This window comes from Astatotilapia calliptera, chromosome 1, assembly GCF_964374335.1.
Source record: "Astatotilapia calliptera chromosome 1, fAstCal68.1, whole genome shotgun sequence".
NCBI lineage: Eukaryota > Metazoa > Chordata > Actinopteri > Cichliformes > Cichlidae > Astatotilapia > Astatotilapia calliptera.
In genome coordinates, this window is record NC_137422.1 from 35423885 (window position 1) to 35435630 (window position 11746).

Genomic DNA, 11746 nt, shown 5'->3' on the forward strand with positions numbered 1-11746 from the left:
AGATGCCTTACTCCCCAAGACACTTCTTCCCCAGGAATGGAGAGGAAGCGTCCGATGCTGGAGAAGATGTGCAAAGCTGTAGTATTTACTGTGGGATGAAGATGATGAGACGATGTTGGAAAGAGCTGTTGAAGCTAGATTAAGAAAAAAAAAAAGGGTATTCAGACAGCAATGGACAGTTGCTTTTTAATGCACCCTGGGTTTTTAAAGATCTAGGGAAAAACATACTGTATTTGTATAGGTGCTAATTTGAGGTTTCTGGTAAATATGTTTAATTCTAACCAGTGTAAATATGTAGTGAGCTAACATTAAAACACGTAAAAAAAAAAAAGCCATCTTGCTGAGATGAACTTACCCAAGTTAAAGAGAGAAAACGTGGTTGTGGCTCTTTCAAACTGCTTAATCAGTAATTAATTTACCCCAAGGGGTACATATACGGATATAATCATTAACCTGATAGTAAAAAAAAACACAAAGTGCTGTAAATCCCGACCACCAAAAATAGGAATGCGTGCAGATCGGCGATTAAAAACAAAAAAATGAGCCATTAATGTTCTCCCCAAATCCTATACAAGCTTTATCCTTTATGATATTAAGAAGCAAACAAGCTTATATCGTGAACATTTATGAATCTGTGCAACAGGTTTCACTTAAAAGGGATGTTTCATACAGAGCTGTCACTTTAAATTAAGTAAATTTACACAGAACCTCCCCCATTATGCCAAAATAAGACCACATCAGACCTCTCCTGGGATTCTAAATTGGAATTACATATGAAGATTTATAACTCAAGCTATTTGAGTGCAACCTCTTATGTTTAAATCTTATTCTAATGCTGAAAAACAACAACTGACATTGCAAATACACAAATCTAACAATATTTTATTTATTGGTAGAAATCATATGAGTATATGGTACAGTATAAAAGTATTCAGAAAAATGTTAATACCACTAACAACTAAACACAGTAACTAACAGGTACAGACAGCAGACTTTCAAATGAGACGTGTGTGCGTGTGATCAGGAGGGAACCCAGATGTTGCCGTGTGTGTCGGGAGCCTGGCTGTAAGGAATGTTCCAGATCCAAGGCTGATCTGAGAGCAAAGAAGGAAAAGAGTGAAGTAAAATTCAAAGTGTTGATACTTTGATTTACCAGATAAAAAGGAACATTATGCAGGACATAGAGTCAGGACTGGTGGGTGCTAGATCCACACTGATAGGGTTTTCAGAAACTATTAATGTGGATGAAAACACGCAAAAACCTCTAGGACTAAAAAAAAAAAAAAAAAGTCAACGTTGAAGTATTGAAAACTACAGTTCCTGGAGTCTAGTTCCAAAGCAAGAAAACACCCAATACCTTTAGTAGTGTAGGATGTAGGGGGGAGATCGAACGGCACTGGGAAACCCGAGAAGGACGCAGAGACCGGAAATGGATTTTTGTCAACAGAGAATGTCTTCATGCCCTGTAGGGAGACATCCATCATGTAACTACACATCGGGTCTTTTATAATAATGATAAAAGGTAATAGAAATTTTTTTCTTCACAATTAAATTGTATGTTGCTCTTACAAAGGCGGACGGCAGATAGAGGACTCCCAGCTCATATGAACGCACCATCATCTGAGTGTTGTTCTTCTCTAGCGCACCCCATGCTGCCTTGGAGAGATTCGCACTGAAACCCACCAAAGAGACAAAGTGAAACTTTTTATTACAGCTCAGGCGACCAGGAAATGATCAGACTAATGGCAAATACAATGATACAACACAAGATGCAACCATTACACAAGAATATGCTATCACTGATTATAGAAAACAGAACAACTAATTTTATCAACCACATCGTTGTATTACTATTTATATAAACACAGGAAAAGATAACTATAAACGCATACAACTCTTAATTCTGCAACCCACAAGAAAAGCGTATTTCTAGTCTAGCATGAAAATGTAATTCTGCCTGTTTTAGCAGTAAATGCTATATGAGAAATAAAAGAACAGATGCAAAGACACACACTAACACAAACCTTGTGACAAGGAACCAGGCAAGCTGAGAGTAATCTTGAGATGCCCTCATGTATGTCTTGATATGTGGCATGGCGTGACTCCTCCCCGTTGCTTCTGCCTTCCAGCGGCTAAAAACAACCACACACAAGAATCCGCGGATCACTTAAAAGATGTGTGCAAACTGTACCAAACTTTTTTGGGTGCAGGAACTGGTTTTATTTTGTTGTATATATCCATATTGTTGGACATAAACTGGTTTGTGGCACAAAAAAGGTTGGGGACCGCTGTTCCAAAACATACAGAGAACGCAAAAAGCAAAAGTCAAGGCCTAGTTACGGCCCACCTCATGCATGGAATAACTCGGACACCTGGATGTCAAATATAACCCAGAAGATAACAGAGCAAACCATATGTGGCCATCAGTTCAATGTTTTTCCTGTTTTTGGGAATGTTACGTTATGGCTAATCTAAATACATTTTCTCATATCTCAATAATTGCCTCAATAGGCAAATCCCAGTGTTTCTGCTAGACCTGAAAAACCATTATAACTCTGGTCATTTAGCTGTGTTAGCTGATCACTGCTCTTAAAGTACAGCTGCTCAGCAGCAGCTCTGAAACTTCCAGACTTCAGGCTTTCCACCTCATTAAAATCTCAACTAAAAAACTTTTCCACTACCAAATTTCAGACTAGCCCCAACTTCGAAATTATGATTTATGTGCAGTATTGACCACCTCTTCAGATCAAATATTGGGTTTAAATGTTTCTCATTTGTTTAAAGCGTTTAGTAATGTTACATTATTAAAACTGTTTTTAAGCACCTCAGTCAGTTCATCTGTTTTAATTTCTCCCCGATGTTCTTCAACACTTTAGTTGCCATCTGTTGTGTTTGTGCTACAGTAATAAATTGTGGTCCCATATGCACACTGAAATTAGATACAAGCTAATAATCTTAGATAATTCAATAGTCCAACTCAACTGTTTATTTAAACTGGTATGTGCAGTGAGTTATTTGGAATCAGCCGCACTATTTGCTTTCCTTCTGGTGCTCCTGAACTTCTCTGATTCTTCTGAGCTGAGTTTGTTTTTTTGCTTTTATTTACTGATTTGTTCTGATTTGTGATCAACCTGAAAGATTCTGTGTTAAAAACAGATGTGACAATAAACAAAAAAAAAAAAGGGCTGGAGACTGCAATCATACTTGCACACTAGAAGTGACTGATTACTGCTGTGCCCTAACAGCAGGACTGAATTTTGCTTTGGTAGAACTTACTGAAAGTAAGAATGGAGCCAAAGTTGTTTCTGAGCTGTCTGGATACTGTAGGGAAGAGAGCCTCCAGCTGGAGGACAAAAATGTTTAGATTACAAGTAAATTCACAATAATAAAAACAGAAATATTTAAAAGCGCAAATTGAAAATACTAAAATTAAAAGTATTCTGAAGAAGTTTAGTTTTTATATGAGTTATACTGTATTTGAAATGTGAGTAAAAAGAATATTTACCTGGATATCCCTCTAAACTTGTCCTCACATTTTCTACTGATGGATAAAGCTGCAAAAGAAGGTCCCATTAAAAACTTGTTTTAGAAATATAGAGCTTTGTAACTTTTAATAAACTGTGGTCAAACATAGCAATTGCCTAGTAATTATTAATGCTAAAGAACACAAAAGTCATAAAATGAGCTAAGTGGCTCAATAATGCAAGCTGGAGAAATATCTTCTCAAAGTTTTCTAACAAAAGGAACAACCGGAAGTAAGAGTGGAACAACAAAACCCTGACTATATACGAAGTGGGCAACTGCTTGATTGATTATTTAGTGCTAAAGTTTTCAAATATATAAGGAAAAAAAAAGTCTGAAAACCTGAGTGAAAAAGTTTCCTGTCTTAATAAACTCAGTGACTACAGCAGACAGTTCTTTTAAATCTGATCATGCAGCAAACAGCATTATCTTTGCTGTAGTTGGACAGACCAAGTGCATAGGAGGGTCTGGGCGAAGAGAGGATTTTCCTAGTGTGGTCAGGGTGCGCTGAAATTCCCCCGCCAACCACTTAGATTTATCCAATCCCATAGAGCCGATGCTGGAAAACTGGCCAATCACTGGCCACCTTTCCTCGCCAGGAATAGGATTTGTATGCTCGTACAACAGCTTAAAAACAAACAAACAAAAAAACAGAACAAGGGAAAATCCAGTCATATGTTTTGCATATTATAGCCATTTTCCTTCTAATCACTTGCATTTTGCAGAAAATTATCTATTCTATAAACATTATAATCCAACTTTTTAAGAGCAACACCTCAGTGGTGATATAGTTACACAGTAAAGTTGAAGGGAAATCGTTACCTTCCTCAGCCTCAGGTGGCCCCAGCGCTCCATATCTGAACCTACATATCTTCCTGGGGTTGAGCCAACTAAATATACCCTGATAACAGAAGACAAAGGTAGAACAAACTGTAATCTGGGCATTATTGCACTGATTATATTGTTCTGTCTCTTTGCATCTCAAAAAATAAGATAATAGGATATAAGATAAGATTGGATACATTGTCAGAGCTGGGAAGCTTCTTCGTTACAGAAACCAAAACTTAAACTACTTATAATAAAAGTTAGACTTATACTCTAAGCCACTTCATTTCATTTATTTCACAAACTGCTGCTCTACTGGGATTTTCCCTCACAGCCATATCTTTCAGCTTTATAGAGAATGATCCAAAAATGAAAAAAAAAAATCCAGTGACTGGCAGTTTGAAAAAAAAGAAAAAAGAAAAAAAAAAGCCTTGTTGGTGCTAGAGGTCAGAGCAGAAAGACCCCAGACTGCTTTGAGTTGGTAAAAAGGCATCAGTAACTCAAATAGCCACTTGTTACAACCACGAAATACAGAAGAGCATCTTGTGTATACCTGGTCTCTGACAGGTCATGCTCTTTGATTCTCTGGATCCACTCTTCAAGTTCTGGAGCGCGGTACGATGCCAGATACTCCAGCAGGTCCCTCTTAAAGAAGGTGGGCGACTCACCAGCGCTTGCACTGCTTTCCTTTGGTAACCGAGGGAACAGAGGGCTCATCCACATCCTAGGTTGGGAAAAACTGATTTGAGGACATTTTCACAACCAAGCGACACATTTAATCACAATATGATTATTATTTATAAGTCTCTATACTTTTAAAGTGGCTCATAAGAAGTAGGGCTAGTAGTCCAACTTGCAGACTCCAAACCCTTCTTGAACTAGAAGGGCTCTTTTTCTCTGGTGATAAACCACATTGCTACCAAGCGGCATCAAATTTGGCTTGGTAGTCTTCCCATGTCCTTGATAACAGACAAATAAACCACAACAACAACAACAACAATAAATAAAGAATAGACGTACCCTTGTGTTTTCTGGTACCAGTCAGCTCTGATGAGATTAGAGGTCAAAATGATGACTCTGAAGCCTTCCTCATACCACAGCAACATCATTTTCCTGATGACACACAGCAATACAATACAACAAAGAGCAAGCTAAAAGGCCTATAATATCTGCAATGTGGATCATATAAACGTAAACATATTTTCAATGGACTGTTTGCAGTCTTGTGAAAAGTCACGCCCTGATTAAGTAGCTTGTAAAACCACTTCCAGTAGCAATGACTTAAAGCATTTTTTTTCTGTATGACTTTATCGGTCTTTCACATCATCATATCTCACACCATCTTTACTATAGTGTTTATCGAAGAGCTTTTAATGCCACATAGAATAGAATTTAATACAATTTCTGACAAGAAAACAGCCAAAATGACAACAATGATGCAAAGCCTGATATGGTTACATAACAGTCGTGCTAGTTTGTAGTCAATAAATTTAGATTGACTTTTTATGCTCATTTACATCTGTATTTTTATGCTTTTTTTTTTATTATTCTTCTAGGGTAGCTTTGCATGACCAGGGTAGCTTTGCATGACTCACATTCACTTTGTGTATGAAACAAACAGTTTTAGCTCTTTCCTCTTTAAAACAACTTTCTTCTTATTGATTTTTCCTCACAAACAAAAGCACAGCAGGTGTGTTGGGCTTCTGTGCTTACAACCTGGATCTGTACAATGTCATAGACATTGGAAAAAAACAGTCTAAAATGGAGTTGATATGTGAACCAAAGCCTAAGGCTTTAGATTGCTCTCAGCACCCCTTTTAGACATCAACAATGCTTACGTATGGTGAGTTCCAAAAGCAATGTCCAGCTTGGCCTGCAAAAATTAAAAAATGATTACAAATAAAAACATTAGCTCAACCTAAACGGCAATCCAAAGTGGAAATAATATCAACCATTTCCCTTTGATAAACAGCTGTTTCCTGTGTGGGCCAGCCTGTACCTGGCAGAAGCGCACATGTGGAAAGGGCTGAGCCTGCTGGATGAGTCGAGCTTTGGCCTCCCTCTTATCACCATGTACGATCAGAACTGGGCGATCCCTGAAAACATAAACACAGAGTTTAGCTTTCCCTGCACCATTACCTTCCTCCACCCCAGTGTACTTTTCACCGCTCAATGGTCTGACTCATTTCTCTCATTTTACTGTAATTTTTAATTTAATAACGTTTTTTTTATATGAATATCATCAGACCTGAGATCTGGGAGTTATAGTACAGTGACAGGAAAGAAGAAGCAGAACTTACCTAAACTCTGATGGGTACTGCTTCACCATCCAGGCAATATCAAAGCAATAGTTAAACTATAAAGAAAGAGAGTGGAGTTTATAGCCATACTTTTACTTCTTTGCAATGTCCCAAGTTTTTCACCTGACACATGAAAAGTAAAGTCATCAAATTCATCCTTAGGGATCTGTCGCATGTTTCATTGTAACCCATCCAACAGCTGCTGTTTACCACATATTTCCGCATATTACCGCATACACAGTATGGAGACCAGGGCTGTGGTTGGCTAATCGGGTTTGTTTAGGAAGGATCCTAACTGAGTTATACATCTGAAGGCATTAAGAGCCAGTTGCATTTTCTAAGAGCTTAAGAAATGTGTGTCAACACCACCTTTATCAGCTCCTTAGGCAAAGAACACACTGGACCATCGCTTATGAAAGGATTGAGGATAGAGGATAATAAGGTCATTTCACAATTTACCATCAGTCACCAGCGTGACTGATAAGTTATGTTGGTGACCTAGATAGAAATTAATAGTGTGTTTTCAGTTTTGTTCATAAACTGCTGATATATTTTAAGCCTTTAACGGCAGCCTGTTAAACCCACAGGTGAGCTATGAACATTAAGCTGCTGTAATAAAATCTGCTTCTCAAGAAGTTATGATCTTGCGTCAAGAGCGTAGATTTTTATATATAATAATAAGATATTTTCTATTATATTTAAAGTGCATTAGTTCTGCCCTCAGCTAAGGCAGTGCAGTATTTTGACTTCAGACTTCAGTCACAGGAAGCTTTAATAAAAACAGGAGCTACACTGGAACCATTCCACTGGGATGTGAAAACATGAGTGGACAGGATGAGCAAATAATCTCAACGTGGCAAACATTTCATTTCACTTTATAGCCTGTTTCTTCCACAACACCTACTGTCATATTATTAAGCAGGTTTTTGTAAGCACAGTTGGATTCTCTGATCACCACAGTTGTTTTTCCCCCCAACTCCTTATGAATTCTCCTCCACACATCTTCCCTGGACTTCATTTTCCACTGAGGTCAAGGAAAAGTGATTTGGAAAATACACAGGGGTAAAATTTTTCAGAAGCCCAGTAATCGCTGTTTCGGTCTGAACACAGTGGATGAGAGAAATGATTTCCAACCTTTCACTAGAAAGAATAACATATGTACAGAAAGGTAAACATTTTTTTTAATGTTTTGGGGCTTTTTTGGAGTTTTGTAGGAGATGTGACTTTAACAGGAAGTCAAGCAGACATGCATTTTTTTGATTTGCTGCCCTTTTTTCTGAGTGGACTTTTTCTTTTGAGAAAGTGGATTGCCATGTGTGAACTATCAGGGATAGATGGTTGTTGCTTTTTGATTGTTTGTTTTATCACTGTTGTTTAAAATGAAAACATCTGTGGAAAGAAAAAGAAGGCATAATTATTTTTACTCACCTGAACCGATTCTTTCAAGGTGCCAAATAATGGGGAAAGAATGTCTAAATAAAAGGAAAAAAAAGTTTGGATTATAAGTTAAAGCCAAACCATTAAGCCTGAGGAGTTTGCAGCAGAGACATGTCCAAGGGGAAATCACAAAAACAGCGGAAGTGAAACTAAAACCAAGATTTCAAGAGCTGAGCCGCAAATGGCAAATATAACTGCCAGTTTCCCTTTTTTGTTGTTTTTCTTTGCTCGTCGCATTGTTCGCTGTGCCTTTGACAAAGAATTTGTCACTTAGCAGATGGCTGCTCTCTTGGGTCTGCCAGATGTTGCTTCCTTTGATGTTTTATCTCCCTGATGTCTGCAAATGACTGCTGAAATGGGATAACTAAACTTCTCGCTACATTACTCTAAGGTCTTCACCACAAAGGATAAAGGGCTTTAAAATGGTCATTTTTGTGAACTGGTACAATGGTTGTACCATTGTACCAATTCACAAAAATGGAGACAATGGTTTTTAACTTTTCCTATTTCCATTTGATATGTATATGAAAAAAATGCCATCTCACCATGGTAAAGAAAGGTTCAAAAAGTTATCGCATCCACTCCTAAACTTTTTCAAATAAATCCATAACTGTGAGTAAACCTGCTAACAAACAGAGAGGAAAAACAAACCAATCACATAAGCTCTTTGGTGAAGGTAATAAAATGAAATAAAAAAAAACTTTCCCTGCTAGTTTGAAAGCTCTAACCGGTAACCTGTCTCTTCACCAGTGTCTGAAGCTTTGTTCTCTCTAAACTCACCCCGGATATGCAGAGCGCCATTGTTGTACTTCTTTTCCAGTCCTGTGACTTTGTTGAGGTAAAACCTGTAGGTGTCATTTAGTGGAGGAAGACGGGATTCAAAGAAGTCATCGGGCTCATCGATGTAGTAAAGTCGGCCGTGAGGACTTGGAGGACGCTCGCTCTCCACCTTTGGCTTCTTTGTTTTGGGGTTTGGAGGCACCTTCTTTGGCAAGTCACTCAAACTCTTTCCCTTCACCTCTCCATCATCTTCATCACTATCAGAGAGAGCCCAGCCCGTGCTATCTGACGCCACTTTCTTGCGTTTTCCAGCCAGTGAAGGGCTGGTTTCATACTTCACTGGGTTTAACTGGTTCTTAGCGGCTGACTGCCTGGCTTCTGAGCCAACAGCGAGAGAGGACACCGGTGGTTTGGCTGGCTCTGGTTTCACCTCCACGGGTGGTGATGGAGTAGCAGATCGGTAGGAACTGTGACTGGACTCAGTGGGTTGACGGGAACCAGATGTTGCAGTCCCTGAAGGAGGAAGAGCCTCATCGTCATCATCATCACTGCTGGAGATGGTCCACTTGCCGTGCTGACTGTCCTGAGACATGCCTGAATCATAAAAACAGAGAAGCCAAGTCTATGTCACACACAGAGACACAAATAGCTGAAACATCCACTTTGAGCTTCCATTATAAACATATAATCTATGAAATTGGCAGTAAATATACAATTTCAAGTGAAGCTTAAAGAATTTTAGAAATCTAGTGGGAATCATTACTGACAATGAGAATGGTTTGCAACTGAGCAAAAGTCTTTATTTTGCCTTATCTACACTACTGGGCAAAATTCTTGAGCCAGCCCTCATTTCTTTATATTTTGCTTCCAGTGGAGCCAAACTCCCTTGTAATTCTTTTACAAATTGAGCAATACTTCTCCAGACTCTCTAAAGGTGTTTTAAAGTTTTTCTTTTTCACTCTTCTTCATCCAGTCTTTGTACCTGACCATGTTTAGAGGAATGGTTAAGCCACTGATCCATGAGTCACTTAATCACATAAGAGCACATAATTTAAGGAATTACAAACAACTTAGCAGTAGAACAAATATTAAACTGTATCTTTCAGCACTTTGTTACTGACACCTATTCACAAAAACACAGAATTTACTCCCATTTCTTTAGTTTAATCTATAAAAAATGCCAAAGATAGCAGCTTGACAGGGATGAAATAGTATTATTTCATGAACAAGAACTATTCCAAAGAACTATTACCCAAAAACCTGGGAAATCTCAGCATAGTGTGCAGTGTTCTTAAAGAAAAATGAGGAAACTGGACAAGGGGAGGATAAAAGAAGAAGTAGCAGGTCTATAATTCTATTTGCAGTAGACGAACATTATCTAAAAATAAATCCCTTAAAAAAAAACAGAAAAAGGCCAGACACAGGCCCCGAGAAATGTATCTGGACCCTCGGGTGATCCATCTATTCACTGTGTTCACTCAAGCCTCATCATAAATGGTCTCAGCCTAAGGGTGGCTGTCAGGAAGCCATTCTTGAGGAAGGGAAATGGGAATAAAATAAAAATACACAGGAACTGTAGTGAAAATCAGTGGCAACAGGTCTGTGTAGAGAAGTCAGTGAGTATCTACAGCCATCTGTAAAACACAGTGGAGGCTCTGCAGTGGTTTGAGGCAGCATTTCAGTAGTGTCGGGTATCTTGTCAACACGGATGGAATTATGAATGGAGAAAAATACCATCAGATTTCGATCCAGCATGCAATACCATCTGGAAATCATCTGATTGACATCAGCTTCTTTTTGTTCTGCGTGACAATGATCCTAAACACTGTCAGTATACTAGAGTAAAGGTATACCTGGATATGAAAACACACAATAAAGGACATTAATTGGCCTTCCTAGAGCCTGGACCTCAACATTATTGAAGCAGTGTGGGATCAATTTGAGAGAAAATAGGACAAAATGCAGCCAACATCAAAAGAAGAGCTTTGAGTGTTTGTTTCTGAAGACTGCTTAAAGAAAAGACAAGAACGCTTCCCGAAAGAGTTCAGGGTGTGCTGAAGAATTAAGATAGAAGAATAAAAAATATTGACTTTCACGCTCATTAGATTTTACAAACTCCACCGTTGCCTTATACGCTGCATTTACATCCAGCTGTTTCAATTAATCGCTCTACCTATTTCCCATTTCACTAGCAACATATATAAATAATATTAATAATAATGAAGATAAAAAAAACAAGGGGTGGGTCCAAAATTGATATACAGTACTGTAAATAAAGACAAATTAAAAAACAAAACAAAAATAAATAACAGTACAGAGAGCGCATTTCCTGTGATCACACTGTTGTATTAAAAACAGGTAAAAGCAGGCCTCATGCAGTCGTGCAAAACACCACGATCAGACTACATATTTGGCTGGCATAAGAATGAATAAGTGCATAAATTCACACAGCAGAGAAAGCAAGACGGCATTTATGAATCAACAGTGCAGAGGTGTGCAGACTGTGGCTGAAAGCGGCACTGCTGTACTGAACGAATGCACTCTTTGTTTTACCGGATCAGATCAATGCGCAGTGGCGCGGGTCGTTTCTGCTGGAAGAACAGACTCTTATCAATCCACCGCTACCAAACTTTACACAAAACATTCATAAAGAGAAACCACGGTGCAGGAGAATCACAAGCAGTGCGAGTCCGTGTGGGAACTTGCGCTCTGTCATTTAGTTCCGCTATAACGACACCGGATCCAGATGCAAAAGAGTTACAGGTAATGCATGTTGTAGGCACCAAAGATTGTATGAGGTTCATTAATCTTTCTTAGTTAACAATAAAAACCTGTCTGAATACGTTTCTCACCTGTGACTGTGTATAGATGGTTCTGTTTTG

The 11746-nt window shown here is 38.5% G+C and overlaps 1 protein-coding gene across 1 annotated transcript; it reads right to left on the reverse strand.

Moving 5' to 3' along the window:
* Positions 1–862: 862 nt before the first annotated feature.
* tdp1 (tyrosyl-DNA phosphodiesterase 1) lies at positions 863–11582 on the reverse strand. The gene is made up of 16 exons (XM_026174983.2): positions 11418–11582; positions 8865–9458; positions 8076–8119; positions 6648–6703; positions 6347–6443; positions 6186–6220; positions 5368–5460; positions 4901–5071; positions 4345–4423; positions 3973–4149; positions 3506–3554; positions 3277–3343; positions 2025–2132; positions 1570–1672; positions 1358–1463; positions 863–1094 (listed from the first exon to the last, which is right to left on the reverse strand). Exons 2-16 carry the CDS (start codon positions 9454–9456, stop codon positions 1021–1023), a joined length of 1851 nt encoding a protein of 616 aa, XP_026030768.2. The 5' UTR covers positions 9457–9458; positions 11418–11582; the 3' UTR covers positions 863–1020.
* Between the last annotated feature and the right edge of the window lie 164 nt (positions 11583–11746).